Source organism: Bubalus bubalis, chromosome 24 (assembly GCF_019923935.1).
Source record: "Bubalus bubalis isolate 160015118507 breed Murrah chromosome 24, NDDB_SH_1, whole genome shotgun sequence".
In the NCBI taxonomy this organism is placed as follows: Eukaryota; Metazoa; Chordata; class Mammalia; order Artiodactyla; family Bovidae; genus Bubalus; species Bubalus bubalis.
The window spans coordinates 20008398-20026228 of NC_059180.1; the positions used below are offsets into that span (position 1 = coordinate 20008398).

At 39.0% G+C, this 17831-nt stretch overlaps 1 protein-coding gene across 2 annotated transcripts in view; it reads right to left on the reverse strand.

The window, feature by feature from the left end:
- Positions 1 to 5844: 5844 nt before the first annotated feature.
- Positions 5845 to 17831, reverse strand: part of RBBP6 (RB binding protein 6, ubiquitin ligase) — a 34395-nt gene continuing 22408 nt past the window's right edge. The window contains exons 11-18 of one of the 2 annotated variants that reach the window (XM_006071158.3): positions 14825 to 14921; positions 14649 to 14727; positions 14489 to 14543; positions 12848 to 12916; positions 11216 to 11575; positions 10826 to 10927; positions 8209 to 9966; positions 5845 to 7846 (exon numbers count right to left, since the gene is read on the reverse strand). In XM_006071158.3, the coding sequence (XP_006071220.1) occupies positions 6262 to 7846; positions 8209 to 9966; positions 10826 to 10927; positions 11216 to 11575; positions 12848 to 12916; positions 14489 to 14543; positions 14649 to 14727; positions 14825 to 14921 (4105 nt within the window). In that variant the 3' untranslated portion in view covers positions 5845 to 6261. The remainder of the gene's footprint in view (positions 7847 to 8208; positions 9967 to 10825; positions 10928 to 11215; positions 11576 to 12847; positions 12917 to 14488; positions 14544 to 14648; positions 14728 to 14824; positions 14922 to 17831) is intronic. The other variant, XM_006071159.4, reaches the window with a different exon arrangement.

The window sequence follows — 17831 nt, forward strand, 5'->3', positions numbered from 1 at the left end:
TCTATTTGTTCTTCCCAAAAGGCCATCTGCTTTCTCAAGAAAGAGAATTACAGGCATTTCTTCTTTTTTGTTTATAGCCAATAATATTTATTATAAGCTTCAAAGTTGCTAACAGACTATATCCTTTGTTCTCACCACAAAAATAAATAACTATGTGACATGATAGAGATGTTAGCTAACACACTGTTGGCAATCATACTGCAATATATGTCTATCAAATCAACAGATTACATAACTTAAACTAATACAAAGTTATGTCAGTTATATATAAAGTATTAATGAAGTGTGCTAATTAGCTCTTTTGATATTAGAAACATTTAAAATTATAAGATATCAATGTGACTTTGTAAATTGATATTTATTAAATTTTATTTCCCAAGCTAATAAATATTTAACAATATATTATTAAACTATTAAACTAAGAAACAAAGACACATTAAATGTAGAAAAATATTTCCCAGAGTAATTACAAGAGGTAAAAATTGATTGCATGACTGGAAGGCTGTTCTTTAGCCTGAGATTCTGACTTGAAATTCTGAGTAAAGTCAAGATTCTTTGGATTCTTGGATTGGGTTATTTTTGAATCCAAATTAACTTGAGAGAGTCAAGTTGAAATCCCTCCTATATAACAATTCTATTCAAGGGATTCAAAATTTCAGGAATTGACTGTGTTTCAACATTTTCTTAACAGAAAAATTGCTACTAATCGATGAACTGCTATTTTTATTCTTAGTATGTTTCCACCAGTTATAATCACCAGGATGGCCACCCACCACTGAGTGACAAAATCAGACGAAACCATATATATACACACACACACACTCACAAAAACAAAGAGAAAAAACCCAAACTTTAAAAATGTGGTATTGTGGTAGAAATCACACATTTGTGACCATGTCTGCCCCTTTTATATTTTACCTGGTTCCTAACACTGATATAGTTTGCCCTATATTCATTTTTCATTAAATTTGTTAATTTTTAGGAGATGAAAAAGAGTCAGTCTACCAGCTTTAATCATATATCATTAAGCCTAGGTAAAAACATATTTATAAGCAATTATAAAAATTTTCAGGTGTCATTGTCTCCACAAGAGTATTTTAAATCTTAAATGTATGTCCACTCTTGTATTAGTATCTTAAATTTTTTTTTTTTTTTACCTGTGCTGGGTCTTCGTGGCTGCATGTGGGCGTTCTCTAGTTGTGGTGAGTGGGGATTCCTCTCTAGTTGCAATGCGAGGGCTTCTCGCTGAGGTTACTTCTCTCATCGCAGAGGACTGACTCTAGGGTGCTTGGGCTTCCCTAGCTGCAGCTTCTGGGCTCTAGAGTGTGGGTTCAGTAGTCGTGGCACAGAGGCTTAGTTGCTCTGTATGTGGAATCTCCCTAGTGATCAAACCTGTGTCCCCACATTGGCGGGCAGATTCTTACCCACTGGACCAACAGGCAAGTCCTTGTATCAGTATCTTTTACCACTACAAGACTTTTTCTTTCAGCTTGCAACTCAATTGTTTTTAAAACTTTTTTATTTTGTATTGGGGTATAGCTGATTAACAATGTTGTGATAGTTTCAAGTGAATAGTGAAGGGACTCATCCATACATATCCATGTATCCATTCTCCCCCAAACTCCCCTCCCATCCAGGCTGCCACATAATACTGAACAGAGTTCCACGTGCTGTAAGTAGGTCCTTGTTGGCTATCCATTTTAAATATAGCAGTGTGTACATGTCCATCCCAAACTTCCTAACTATCCGTTCCCCACAACCTTCCCCTCCCCCCACCCCAAGGCAACCATAAGTTCATTCTCTTAAGTCTGTGAGTCTGTTTCTGTTAAGTTGATTTGTACCACTTAAGATTCCACATATAAGGGATGTCATACCATCTCTCTCCTTGTCTGACTTACTTCACTCAGTATGATACTCTTTAGGTCCATTAATGTTGCTGCAGACGGCATTATTATTTTTAATGGCTGAGTAATATTCCATTGTGTACCACATCTCCTTTATCCATGCCTCTATGGATGGGCATTTAGGTTTCTTCCATGTTTTGGCTATTGTAAACAGTGTTGTAATGAACACTGGGGGTGCATGAATCCTTTCAGATGTTTTTCTCCAGATATATGCACAGGATTGCAAGGTCATATGGCAATGACCTTTTTTTTAAGGAACCTCCATACTGTTCTCCATAGCGGCTATACCGATTTACATTTCCACCAACAGTGTAGGAGGGTTCCCTTCTCTCCACACCTTCTCTAGCATTTATTGTGCATTTTTTGATGATAGCCATTTTGGCTGCTGTACCACTAAAAACTTTAAAAATAGAAAAATGAGAAAGATTTATACTGGCCAAGCCAACTTCATAGCAAATTACTAAATAGCCACACTGCACAGTGGAAAAGATTCATGTTGGTGTTGGTTTAAAAAAAAAAAAATCACTGTTCACCCAAGTGCATAATGAAATTATCAGTAACGGTTTTAAAATCCTTTTAACATGACATTAAAAATAATCTCAAAGTCAACAAAGAAAGCCTTGGTATAAATACTTGAAGTTACTGAAAAAATTCACGAGATCATTATTTTGGTTGCACCTGGTCTTTGTTGCTGCACGTGGCAAGCAGGGGCTACACTTCATTGCTCTGCGTGTGCTTCTCATTGTGGTGCCTTCTCTTGTGCAGCGTGCGTTTCAGTAGTTACAGCATGTGGGCCCAATAGTTGTGGCCAGAGCGCTTAACTGTTTCACAGCATGTGAGATCTTCCTTGACCAGGGATCAAACTCAGGTTCCCTGCACAGACAGGTGGATTCTTAACCATTGGACGACCAGGGAAGTCCACACATGAAATCTTTGAATATTCCTGTTAACCCCATTTCTTTCATATTGTATACCTGTTATTCATTTATAGCAGCTTCACATTATCCTTTATCAAGGATTTATATGGTTTATTCACTTATTTCAAAATCATTCTCAATTCTTAAAAATCGAAAGGATGCCATTCCTTGATGGCTCAGCAGGTAAAGAATCCACCTGCAATGCAGGAGACACAGGAGATGCAGGTTTGAATCCTGGGTCGGGAAGATCCCCTGGAGGAGGAAATGGCAACCCACTCCAGTCTTCTTGCCTATAAAATTCCAAGGACAGAGGAGCCTGGTGGGTTACAGTCCATGGGGTTGCAGTGTCCGACATGACTGAGCGACTTAAGCGCATGGTATATAAAAAAACAAAGCAGGATACGCTGTGTGTGTGTGTGTGTGTGTGTGCTAGTGAGCTTTTCATTGTTGCTAAGAAACCCACTGAAGCTGGCTTAATGGCAGTAGTGTAAAAGGACTTTAATGAAGGTTCCAAATCAGAGGTTCTGTTCTGTACCGTTTTGTACAGTAAGAACAGAGCTCACTGAAATAGGACAGGAAAAAGTGGACAAGACATAGATGGGGACACTTGCAGAAATCAGAATAAACAAACCATTAAAACTAGTTGCCTAAACTTCTCTGAATCCCTGCCTTAAACATCTTGGAGGGGATAAGCTTTCTTCATTTGGCATGCTGAGACTAGTAAAGGAGCTCCTTTTCAACCCTTAATTATAAGGCTTTGTCTATCTTTGGCACGCTAAAGCACCTGGTCATTGGAAGGACACTATCTCCCAGACCTGTAGGAGCTCAAAAGTTATATTCCTGTCTTTAAAAAAGCTGACATATTGCTGGCTTCCATGACGCAGTGGAGAATAGACAGTTCATAGTAAGCACTTTGGAGAGTTAATAATACTATAGCATATTCGGTGATGCAATTGTGTCCTGAGGGTGTTCTTTTGAAGTAGGCAGGCAACCCTGAGGACTCAAAACAATCAAGCTAACTCTCAAACAATGGGTAGAAACTTGTGATACAGAGGAGGAAGGAAATTCCAGCCAGAGCAAACAGTCAGAACATGAGTAAGACAGAACATGACCTTTTTGGAAACCAGCAAAGATAGGTGGGTTTCACATGTCCAACTGCAAATGGCAGGGGTTACGTAGGTGGACTAGTTAGGCACTAGCTAGAGTACTCCAACTGGGTTTCACATGTCCAACTCCAAATGGCAGGGGTTACGTAGGTGGACTAGTTAGGCACTAGCTAGAGTACTCCAACTGGGTTTCACATGTCCAACTGCAAATGGCAGGGGTTACGTAGGTGGACTAGTTAGGCACTAGCTAGAGTACTCCAACTGGGTTTCACATGTCCAACTGCAAATGGCAGGGGTTACGTAGGTGGACTAGTTAGGCACTAGCTATACTCCGGGTTGGGCTGAACTTCACAGGCAGTGGAGCTTCCTGCTCAAAGCAGCACTAAACATGAGCCATTAGCATTCTCAAGGGTCAAGTAAGGCCTGCACCTAGCACAGTGCCTGGCAGTTATTTCTTCAACTTTCTTTCAAGCCTTTTAATTGTTAAGCAGCAGTTATCAGAACCTGTATCTAGTTTTGGGGACTGAGCTGTTTAGACAAGCAAGATGGGAAAGGGTGAGCAGGTTTGGGGAGTGTTAGCATGTGGTTGAAATGATGCGATACAGGCAGCTATAGAAGGAAAGCCAGCAAGTGACTAAGGGATGAGTTGAAACCTCAGGTCTAAATAAGGCCAATAGGGAAAGTAGCTGAAAAAGGTTGCAGATGACACACTGGAGTTGAAATTTTAAGATGGGTATGGTGACGGGTGGTGATCAACTCAAGAAAATTGTCATAGGAGTGGACTGCAATTAAAGTGAAGGCCAGCTGAGCTCCAAGTGAATTATTAACAATGCATCCAGGTAATGAAACTGACCTCATATGATAGAATGTATGATAAAAAGTGAGTTCTAGATGCCAAAGTCCTCAGTGAATGTGGGTGATATGGTCTAGATGTGGGGCCGAGATTAGTAAGAATGGAGTGTGGTCTTGCTGGACTATCTGAAAGCACAAGTGGACCGTGTTGTGAGCTTGGAAAGGGGTGAGGCGAGCAGTGGGTGGAACTCCCCCGTGATGGAGATGTCTGGAAATAAAAAGAGTGACTTAAGAATCACAGCAAAAGAGCTCTTTAAAGTCAAGTTGGTTTCACTTAAAGGCAACATCTCCCCAAGCTTAACTCAGTCCTGAATGGCTTTCCTGATGTGAACAGCATTTTCGTTTTACCCTTACATGTTTTCAATCACTTAATGTTTTTCCTTACGTATTAAATGCTGCATTAGAAAACATCCTCACGTATGTTTGTATACCACCTAAAACCGAGTACCAACAGCAGCATACAGGACTGTAAACATGGTACACTTTGGAAATAATATCAAGGAAATGAACTGAGTTGCTGCTAATGTAAACCTGTTCTCTCACTACCTGTCCATTGCCATGGACCAAAGTATTTCAGGATCATTACCTCACACCAGAACTCTCTCTCTTCCTCCTTTTAGCCACTGTCTTCTTAATCTCTATTTACACAGCTGTGTTTCTAAAGTACCAATCTTACCCTAGCTCCCAACATCTTTTCAATAGCTTTTTATTGCCCACAATAAACTTCCTGAACCAGAGCCATTAAGGACACCCACTGTAGTCTCTACCTAGTGCTTCTGGACCTATTACTGCTCACTGCTGGACACAGATTGGGTAGGCCACGTATGGTAAGTGCGATCTAGAACTTTAAGACTTATTCAACCAGAAATCAAATTAACCACGATTCCTTATTTCTGGCCACCTATTATCAGCCCACAAAAGAAGTATATCTTCCATGTTTACTTCAGGATTTTATACATACAGTTCAGTTTATACTAAAGACTCAAAAGATACTTTAAATAGGGAAATGGAAGAGGGAAGTGAAGTCATGACACACTTTCCTTCAAATAAGGCAAACATTCAACATTTGAAAAGTTTACTGAAAACTTTTATTGTAATCAAAAAGTGACATAACAGGGTTGTAATGAATTCAGCAAATCATTCTGCTGATATTTTAGAACTGATATCAGCTTTTGCCAGGCAATTAAAAAAATTCAAATGTGAAAATTTCACAGTACAGTAAACTCCACCCCAACTAATTAATGGTGGTTAAAAATAATAGGCCCTAGCAAAACCTCTCATGTTACATGGTCACAACTCACAATTCTGTACAAAAGTTCGTGTTATAAAGCTCTGATGTAAAAATCAAATCAAGCAGCAATATTTTAAGTGCAGCACAGGGTCTTCCGTATCATTATTTACAAGGCTTGAATCTCTTTACATTATAACAAAATTTAATACAGATGACTTAGGAATTAAGTCAATTTTTAAAAATCTGCCCTTCTACACAGTGACAGATTTCACTTTTTGGTCATCCTTCTCCTTCTCCTTTTCTTTATCTTTGCTCTTCTTTGACTTCTTTTTCTTATGTTTGTGTTTTTGGCTTTTTTCCAATTCTGCTTCAGTGCCTGCATGCTTCTTATGCTTCTTATGCTTTTTATGTTTCTTGTGCTTTTTCTTTTCCTTCTTTTTCTTCTTCTTCTTGCTGTCCTGACTTTCTGCAGAGCTGGCACTGCTGCTGTGGCTCCGGGTTTGGCTTCCAGAAGGGCTGTGACTTCTGCTTGGACTGACACTCGGGCTGCTCTGACTCTGGCTCCTGGTGACGCCTGCCTGGCTGACTGCTGCCGTGTCCAGGCTCTCCTTTGCTTTCTCCACTACTTTATCTTTCAGTTCCTTAGAAACCTTTCCTGCAGTTTCTTCCTCTTTTATAGACACATTGCTTTCACTATCACTTTCATTATAGTCTGGTTCAAAAGCAGCTTCATCAGTTTCTCTAGTTAAGTCAGAGGACAGTCGAGAGGAGTGACTTAACTGGGGCTTAGGCTTGATGGTGTTCTTATCAATTTGCCCAGTAACTTGCTCTTTCTCAATCTGTGCCTCAGGTGGGTTAAGTATACTAAGTGATTTATTGCCACTTGACTCTTTATTGTTCTTTGCCTCTAACATATGTTTCTCACGATCTTTACAGGGATTTTTATCTACAGATTTTGTCTCTTCACTTAAGCGTTTAGTATCATAAGTGGCTTTATGATCATGAGGTTTTTTGTCTCTCGTGGGACTAGAATTACTTTTTTTGGAATCTCCTGTTCCTTTTTTAGGCAACTCTCTCTCCTCCCTTGGCTTAGTTTTTTGTCCAGATGCAGAGTCTTTACTCCGAGGAGGAGAGTCTTTTCTTCTTGTTAATTCATTCCTTTCATCTCTACGTTTGGAACTTGAATACTCTCTGTTGTCATAATCAGCTTTTTTGTCTCTGTTGGGAGTGAAGTCTTTATTTGAGGACCCTCGAATGGAATCATGCTTATCTTCTTTCCCAGAAGTTCTAGTCTCTTTGGAAGACTGAGGCAGACCTTTAAAATCTCCTTGCTCACTCAGACGGCCCAGATTACTATCTTTCTCTGGCTGAGTGCTGCTGTTCTTTCTCTTTTCTGGGTTTTCCTTTTCCAGTACTGAGTGATCTCGATCTTTGGTTTTCCCTTTTTCACTAGACGCAGAGTTTTTTGAACTTTTGACCTCATGCTGTGCAATTTCATGGCTCACTTCCTTGGCGAGTTTCTGAATTTTCTCTGATGATTCACTTTCTTTTTCAGTATACTTGATTGCATTTGGTGGTTTAGTGCTAACATTTTTTATAATACTGGCAGGTTTTCCTACACTTGATATAGGCTGTGAGGTGGATTTAACATCTTCTTCTTCAGATTCAAAGTCATCTTTATCCCATTTGGATTGGGGAACCTGGATCATAATAATAACATCTTCAGCAGGAGCTGTGTTGTCATTATTATATTCTTCCATTGTTTTAATGACAGTTCGCTTTGTATCTGTTTTTTCTTCAGATTTCCGCACAGGACTGCCTCCAGTCGAACTGGTACTAAAAAGAATTAAAATATTTTTTATTCAATGAAGAACTCGTAACTGTTAAACACTGATGAGTATAAAAAGACTCAACTTAAATATGATAAATGCCCTTTCAAGTTTCAAAAGCCCACTTACTCTGCTCTAAGATATGTGTGTATGATTACATAAAAGTGTGGCTCACTCCCAAAATCTACTTAACATCTGTTATCTTTTAACAATTGTTATCCTCAAAGACAAGAGTAACCAGCTAACCCCTAACATCAATACATTCTGAAGAAACATATTCTCCTTTTCTCACCCCCGCCATTATCAGATACCTGGTGTAATCCACAATGCAACCCTCCCCCACCCCACCCCTCCCCGATTATCAGATACCTGGTATAATCCACAAGTGTTGAGCTGGATCCTTCAGTTCCAGTCACTTTCCGCCTGACCTTTCCTTTGACTTTTTCTTGTTTCACTTTGCTGGATGTTGATTCCAATTTTTCAGAGGGTTCTTTTGTGTTAGATACATTTTCTGTACTTCCAATTTTTTTACCCGTTTCTCTGTTAAGCTTGATTTTTTTGGCTGGAGCAGCTGATGATGAAATTTTGTCTTTTTCAGGTGTCCTATCCATCTTTTCAATATCAAGCTCCATTTTGCGCTTGGGTGATGGTTTCACTATTTCAGTTACTTCTAATTTAGAGATTTTCATTGAAGATGACTCAAAATCTTTATCTACACTTTTTTCTTCAGTTTTTCTCTTCCTTTTTTCTCCCTTGCTATCAAGTGGTTTACTTTTCTCATTAGGCTTCCTGGCCTTTTCTTCCTTACTAGTTACCTTCTCTGACTTGATGTCTTTGGAGTAGTCCTTCTTCACTTTTTCCTCTTTGACTGGTTTTGTCTCCTGGTGCTCCTTTACTGACTTTGAGTGAGCTTTTCTGGGGGTACCAACCGTCTTTTCATCTTTTTGAGAGGAAGACGATGATTTCACATTGTCAGTCTTCGGGGTCTCCTCTTTGGCTTTTTTAAGTGGAGGTTCAGATCGAGGAGATTTTTCACGCTCTCCATCTAGTTTTTCTTGGGGTCCTTTAGCAGGTTTTACAACAGTTTCTTTTTTGGATACAGTAGATCCATCATTTTTCCGTTTGGTCTTGTCACCTTTTGCTTTAGGTTTATCTTTTTCTCTCTTGTCTTTTTCAGACACTGATTTAAAAGTAATGGATTCAGCATCCATTGGTTCGTCTCTAACAGGTGTAGCATCATCTCTACTTGGGAGAACAAACAATGAGTCTGTTTTATTTTCCTCACCACTTGTAGGCTCTCTTGATTTCCTAGAAGTGTCTAATAACTCTGGGTTCAGAAAGCCTTCACTTTCTTCCCCCTTTCTTCTTTTTCGATGTTTCTTATGTTTATTTCCTTTACCATCTCCTGGAGCATTTTCACCTTCCTTGTCTTTTGACTTTGTATTATCCTTCTGATTGTGACTGTCTCTCGATGAAAGCTTTTCTGGATAGTTGCCACCTACATTTCGACTTCTATGACTCTGTCCACCAGAGTAATCCTCTCTGCGGCCTCTTGTGAAGGGAGAATTCCTAAGGTTAAGTGGTAAAAATCTTTCTGGAGAAAAGTTCTCTCTATTTGCTGATGGTCTAGGCTGTGCTCCAGTAGCAAAGCCTTTGTAATATTTTTCATACCACTCTCGATATTTTCTCTCCCATTCTCGATAACGTTCTTTCTCAAATGGGTCTCTAAAGTCAACACTCCTCCCATAATAAGCTTTCATGTCATAAGGTGGTGGAACTTCTCTGAATCTGTTAAAATATTCACGCTCTGTTTCTCCTTGAGGTACATTACGTTTATTAGGAGACTGTCCCCTAAATGCTTGAGGAGATCTTGATCGTGAGTGATACCGTCTATATGGAGGTGACCTTGACCTAGATCGATGATACCCGTGCGATCTAGACCGTGAACGGTAATTTCGACTCTTTCCTCGTCCTCTTCTGGGGTACGGAGGTGATCGTGAATAGGAACGAGAATGTGAGCGGCTAAATGATCGAGAATAAGAACGTGACCGTGTTGAACCAGATCTTGATTTAGAATAAGTATATGAACTTCTTGAATAGGATGAACCACTATAGGGAGACTTGGACCTAAAAAAAAAACAAAAACAAAACAATAATTGATAGTTGAGAAATATATACTAAATAAAATACAGATTCTTGCATTCAAGTATGTTCTCCTCATGGTTCCATATTTCTTTATATCAAGTTTCATCTTAGATGATTAAAGAGGCACACTGACCTCTACTGGAATGGAATAAAGTACACAAAGATCAGAGCAATCACTTGTTGCAAAACAAAAGTGAAGTCTTAATAATTAGAGTGAAGTGCATTAATGTACCGTGAATTATATGAGCTAATCAACACTAAACAAAATGCCAATTAAATTTAAATTTTACTTCCTATCTGATTATTTTAAGTAGCACTGATTTTTCTCTTTTTGTCCTTTATTTGGCCAACAGTCTAGCTTTAAAAGGAACCATATTTCGAGCATAAGCTTAAAAAAGAAGTCTTCTAAACAAGCTTCTAGGGAATTTTTATAATTCAGTTTTTCTATCAATAAAGCAATTTGTAGTCTACTGTTATTTCATAATTACACAGGTTAATGTTCCAGCAGAAAGCTGTAGCCTTAAGAGGGTCCTCAGAAATGTATTCTTTGGCTACTCCCCTATTTCTTTCCTTCTATAAACATTTCCCAATTTTTTTCATACTATAAATAACTTCAAGGGACAAGGGTAATTTAATCCCCATAACTGCTAGTTCTACACAATAGAATTTACAGTGAGATATTATTTCAATAAACAGATACTGGGAAATAAGCTACATTTCTATAAACCTAGACCGAATCAGAAAAATTCCATAACTGTGATGTTATTTATATCCATAGCTAATCCCTGGATATTCAAAGTCCCATTTGCAATTCTGTTGTGAAGGCTTGCAAAACACTAACCTGGAAAATGAGCGCCTACGCTCCTTTTGAATCTTTTTGTATTCCATCAATTCCTTAGCAAAATCATTTGTAAACTCATCTAGCTTGGACTTTTTCTTTTCCCTAGTAAAATAAAGTTAAAGAGTGAAAGTTAACAAAAACCATTTAAGAAAACTAACAAGACAAATGTAATTAGATTATGAATGAAATGAATGAAATTGCCATTAGTTTTCCACTTTAAAACTATAAATAACTAGGAATCCCTGAGGAAGTTGCTTGTATGACTTGGTTTAATTTTTAGGTGATTTTTCTTACACTAACTGGAAACACTGGAAAATGCTTCCAAAGATACCTGTTTAATGTTACATCAGAAAATGAACGTGTAGAGTAATTTCAAATTAGAACACTTACTCTTCTTTTAGTCGTCGTTGCTCTCTATAGAATTCTTCCCTGGACAAAGGTGGTGCTTGTGTTGTTGGGATGGTATTAGAATGAGCAGTCTGTACTCCAGATGACACCCAAGGTGCGGATAAATTGGTTGGAGCTGGAGGAAACCCTGGAGGGGGAACACTATACCCAGCAGGTGGTGGCTGGCCAGGAGGAAACTGAGGAGAGAACTGTGGTGGAGGAACACCTGGGAGAGGAAGTGTGTGGGGAGGAGGCGGATACAAGGGAGGGGGTGGGACAGGAACAAACACTGGAGTCGCTGGCAGTGACGGGCCTTGAGTTCTCTGTGATCTTTCGCTGTGGTGTCGTCCACGGTTTATACTTCTGGAAAAATAATTCCAAGATATTAAAGCATCTGAGATAAGGAAGCTTATCTTTTCTATCCCAAAACTATTTAAATAAGCATCAGGACACTGATATAAACTGAATGTAAAGGTAACATCATTCACATGTTAAAAACAACTTTTCAGGCCAGTTAGGGACTGAGAGGATATACATTTACAAGGCCTTCTTTATATGGAGACACTATGTTTAAAAGTTCTCTTGTGAAGTTCCAATTATCACTTCACAATGATCTCTTGTTACTTCCTAATCCATCATTTAAAGGAGCTGATAGGTTAAAGCCTGTGATCTGGTTCTCCCCAAAATGCCTTCCAAGATCAAGTTTAAATGAAGAAAACCCACTTCCTATAATCTTTTTGAGTAAATATGTAAAGACCCTTCAAACTAGAACAATTATTAGATTACATTTGTAATCAGTAACTGAAAATCTGTTTTATTCTCACACAGTTAAAATAAGTGCTAAAATTCTGCCTCATCAAAGAAACTGTTTTTTTTTTTTTTTTTTTTTTTTTAAAAAGTGGGCTTATTTCTGTTAAGCTTTTTAAAAGGATCTTTAAATTACAGGTAACTGGTATACAACAGCAGCAGCAGGGGTTTAGATTTTAAGCCTCTTCAGAGAGTCTGATTTAGTAAATATCCTATTAAATACGTGATTTAGCAACAAAACAGTAGTTATCCTTCATAAGCTTAGCAATTCCCTTTGGTGCACTAGAAGATATCCTTAAGAATGACCTAGAGAGTAAAACTTATATGGGTTACTTCTTAGATTGACACTGCTTGTGTATCTCCAGAGCAAGGGTCCCTAACAATCTCTTGTCTCTTCTTTTAGAAGAAAAGATGGCAGAAGACTGGGACAACTGAGTCTAGGGGAGAAATATGTGCAATTCTTCTTCACATTAGGAGTTGAACTGGTTAACATTCACTTTAAATTAATGACAACACCTTAAACACTGTATAGGCTTTACTGACTTTCCTCTACACTCAACAGAGATAAGCCAATATTCTGCTATGTGCTGACAAGGAGAAAGTAGTCCTTAAATAGGAGTAGCAAAGATGTAGCCTTAAAAAACCAATATTTAAAATACTAAATGTAACCTATTCTTTTACAGGCCTCTCAAGCGCAACTCAAGATTTAAGTGAGGTATCTGCAAACCAAATGAACTCACTCCCCTTGCCACTGCCATGCTTTAATTTTTGCTGTATTTTTCAGTGTGTCATCAGATTACCGTTATTCAGGACTTTTAGCAAGCCTACCTGTAGCAGCTTCTCTCTCCTCTTCTAATTTGCTGTGGTGGAGAAACCAAGTATCCAAGTTTGTTGGAACTGTGCGGAAAGATAAAATAGGCTTGAGTATAATACATGATCTTTTTGTGCACAGACTTTAAGACACCTATTTTTTAACTATTCCGGAAACTTTTCCTTACTCCCTGACCCTGATTCTTGCTTGTTCCAGATAGACAGATATGAGCAAGCATATGTACCTGAATATTTTTTCTGATTAACATTATAAACAATGAAGCCTCAATATAAACTTCATGTAGTATATGTTAATTAGCATTAAAAAAGATCCCATGTACTTAAAAAAAGTTCAGTATTTATTTATTGGCTGTGCTGGATTGCTGCTCGGGCTCTTCTCTGCTTGTGGGGAGCAGGGGCTGGTCTTTGTGGCAGTGAGCAGGCTTCTCACTGGGGTGGCTGCTCCTGTTGCACAGCATGGACTCTAGGGCGCATGCACTTTAGCAGTTACAAACCCTGGGCTCAACAGTTGCAGTTCCTGGGCTTTAGAAAGCACAGGCTCAACAGCTGCGCTGTATGGGCTTGGTTGGTCCTAGGCATGTGGGATGTCCCCGGACCAGGCATCAGAACCCTGCACTGGCAGGTGGGTTCTTCACCAATGAGCCACCAGGGAAGCCTTGAACTGTTACAGAAAAGGAAAAGAGTCCTTTTATCTGCTGGGAACTATGTGGAGGTGTCTGACATGTGAGGTAAGTAGCACCATTCCAATTCTACAGATGAGGCAATGGAGGCTGAGAAGTACAATCACACACTCACTGTCATACAGCTAGTAAATGCAGGAGCTGGGATTCAAACCCAGATCTGTCTTCAAATCCCATATTCTTTCTACTGATAGATTTGTATGTGTGTGTTTTAGTCACTCAGTCATGGCTGACTCTGTGACTTCATGGACTTTAGCCCACCAGGATCTTCTGTCTATGTAATTCTTCAGGCAAGAATACTGGAGTGGGTAGCCATTCCCTTCTCCAGGGAAATCGTCCCAATCCAGAGATTGAACCTGCGTCTCCCACACTGCAGGCAGATTCTTCACCATCTGAGCCACCAGGGAAGCCTTTTCTACTGATACATTCTTAACATACTTTTTCTATAATGAGTCTGATTTATCTTTCAAACAAAAAGATCAAAGTTTTAGAATATAAGCCAGTTTATATAAATTAAATATATGAGCTATATAAACATAAATATTATATAAAACAATAAACAAATCTGATTTTTAATGCCATAAAAAATTATACCCTATAGAATTTTTTGCTTTTTCTTCTGAGAGGAGGAAGGACTTATTACAGGGACTGTTCACAAAGCATGTCTCTCAAACTTTATAGATTTTAATATGCAATAGAATTTAATTAACTGAACTATTCAAAATGAGAAATTTTGTGATTGATACGCTTTAAAAAGAATTTATTTTAGAAAACACATTCTTTTAGAAAATAATTCTTCATATAGTCTTGAGTTTGTGACATTTTACATAAAAACTGTAAACTACGGCATATAAGAGAGTTTATAATAAAAGACACTCAGCAACACACTACTTAGATTGTAATTTCTATCTCTGGTTTGAAAGCAATCATCTGAAGATTATGTGAAACATATACTTACTGTTCCCAACCTGGTCGACCACCACCTGGACGAGCAGCATTTATTCTTACTGGACCTTGGACAAAACAATAAGAACAACTAAATATAAAATTATATGCTGAATAAAGCTAAAATTATTTTTTAAGGGAAAAAGTTCAAACTGAAATGATTTTATACTCACCAGTTGTGGGGATCAATTGTCCATGCAATAATGACTGTCCAAGCAAAGAGGGGGTTCCAAGTACAGGCACCTGGTAACCCTTTAGAAAAAAACACAAATAGTTATTAAAAAACAAAACAAAAAACTACTGTAATAATATAAAAAAGTCTCTAAATTTAAAAGCCAATGAAACTTACCTTCTCTTCCATAAGAGCAGTAATTGCAATTGAAGAAGCTCCCTTTGAATGTTCTGATGCAAGTGCTGCAGCTGGCAGTATTTTATTATCTGAATCCCTAGGAAATAAAATAATTTACAACAACATTAAAAGGTCATTACAAATAGAGAATGAAAGGTACAAACTTCCAGTTATATAAGATAAGTACTCAGGATGTAATGTACAACATGATGACTGTAGGTAACACAGCTGTATGGTGTACTGGAAAGCTGTTAAGAGAGATTAAATCCTAAGAGTTCTCATCACAAAGAGGTGAGAACTCTTTTCCACTTCTTATTGTATTTAGGTGAGAAGATGGATGTTGGCTGATCCTACTGCAGTAATTATTTCACAATATGTGTAAGTCAAATCAGCATGCTGTGTGCCTTAAATTTCAATGAGAATATTTTCCATATTTTTGAAGAAACATTCTATCATTCCAAAGATTGAGTCATATTTAAAAGGCCTCAAACACTTGCGGAGAGGAGCCACCCCACATCCAAGGAGCGGCAGCTGCGCGCCAAGGAGGGCCAAGAGGAGCTACTCCACGTTCAAGGTCAGGAGGGTGGGCCAGTGAGGAGATACCCCTCGTCCAAGGTAAGGGGCAGCAGCTGCACTTTGCTGGAGCAGCTGTGAAGAGATACCCCACATCTAAGGTAAGAGAAACCCAAATAAGATGGTAGGTGTTGCAAGAGGGCATCAGAGGGCAGACACACTGAAACCATAATCACAGAAAACTAGCCAATCTGATCACAAGAACCACAGCCTTGTTTAACTCAATGAAACTAAGCCATGCATGCCGTGTGGGGCCACCCAAGATGGGAGGGTCATGGTGGAGAGGTCTGACAGAATGTGGCCCACTAGAGAAGGGAATGGCAAACCACTTCACTTTTCTTGCCTTGAGAACCCCATGAACAGTATGAAAAGGCAAAATGATAGGATACTGAAAGGGGAACTCCCTGGGTTGGTAGGCGCTCAATATGCTACTGGAGATCAGTGGAGAAATAACTCCAGAAAGAATGAAGGGATGGAGCCAAAGCAAAAACAATACCCAGCTGTGGATGTGACTGGTGATCGAAGCAAGGCCCGATGCTGTAAAGAGCAATATTGCATAGGAACCTGGAATGTCAGGTCCATGAATCAAGGCAAATTGGAAGTGGTCAAACAGGAGATGGCAAGAGTGAAAGTCGACATTCTAGGAATCAGCAAACTAAAATGGACTGGAATGGGTGAATTTAACTCAGATGAGCATTATATCTACTACTGTGGGCAGGAATCCCTTAGAAGAAATGGAGTAGCCATCATGGTCAACAAAGAGAGTCCGAAATGCAGTACTTGGATGCAATCTCAAAAATGACAGAATGATCTCTGTTCGTTTCCAAGGCAAACCATTCAGTATCACAGTAATCCAAGCCTGTGCCCCAACCAGTAACGCTGAAGAAGCTGAAGTTGAATGTCTCTAAGAAGACCTACAAGATCTTTTAGAACTAACACCCAAAAAAGATGTCCTTTTCATTATAGGACCTGGAATGCAAAAATAGGAAGTCAAGAAACACCTGGAATAACAGGCAAATTTGGCCTTGGTGTATGGAATGAAGCAGGGAAAAGGCTAATAGAGTTTTGCCAAGAGAACGCACTGGTCGTAGCAAACACCCTCTTCCAACAACACAAGAGAAGACTCTACACATGGACATCACCAGATGGTCAACACTGAAATCAGACTGATTATATTCTTTGCAGCCAAAGATGGAGAAGCTCTATACAGTCAGCAAAAACAAGACTGGGAGCTGACTGTGGCTCAGATCATGAATTCTTTATTGCCAAATTCAGACTTAAATTGAAGAAAGTGGGGAAAACCACTAGAACATTCAGGTATGACCTAAATCAAATCCCTTATGATTATACAGTGGAAGTGAGAAATAGATGTAAGGGACTACATCTGATAGAGTGCCTGATGAACTATGGACAGAGGTTTGTGACATTGTACAGGATACAGTGATAAAAACCATCCCCATGGAAAACAAATGCAAAAAAGCAAAATGGCTGTTTGAGGAGGCCTTACAAACAGCTGTGAAAAGAAGAGAAGTGAAAAGCAAAGGAGAAAAGGAAAGATATAAGCATCTGAATGCAGAATTCCTAAGAATAGCAAGGGGAGATAAGAAAGCCTTCCTCAGCAATCAATGCAAATAGAGGAAAACAACAGAATGGGAAAGACTAGAGATCTCTTCAAGAAAATCAGATACACCAAGGGAACATTTCATGCAAAGATGGGCTCGATAAAGGACAGAAATGATATGGACCTAACAGAAGCAGAAGATATTAAGAAGAGGTGGCAAGAATACACAGGAGAACTGTACAAAAAAGATCTTCATGACGCAGATAATCACGATGGTGTGATCACTCACCTAGAGCCAGACATCCTGGAATGGGAAGTCAAATGGGCCTTAGAGAGCATCACTATGAACAAAGCTAGTGAAGGTGATGGAATTCCAGTGGAGCTATTTCAAATCCTGAAAGATGATGCTGTGAAAGTGCTGCACTCAATATGCCAGCAGATTTGAAAAACGCAGCAGTGGTCACAGGACTGGAAAAGGTCAGTTTTCATTCCAATCCCAAAGAAAGGCAATGCCAAAGAATGCTCAAACTACTGCACAACTGCACTCATCTCACACGATAGTAAAGTAATGCTCAAAATTCTCCAAGCCAGGCTTCAGCAATATGTGAACCATGAACTTCCAGATGTTCAAGCTGGTTTTAGAAAAGGCAGAGGAACCAGAGATCAAATTGCCAACATCCGCTGGATCATGGAAAAAGCAAGAGAGTTCCAGAAAAACATCTATTTCTGCTTTATTGACTATGCCAAAGCCTTTGACTGTGTGGATCACAATAAACTGTGGAAAATTCTGAAAGAGATGGAAATACCAGACCACCTGACCTGCCTCTTGAGAAATTTGTATGCAGGTCAGGAAGCAACAGTTAGAATTGGACA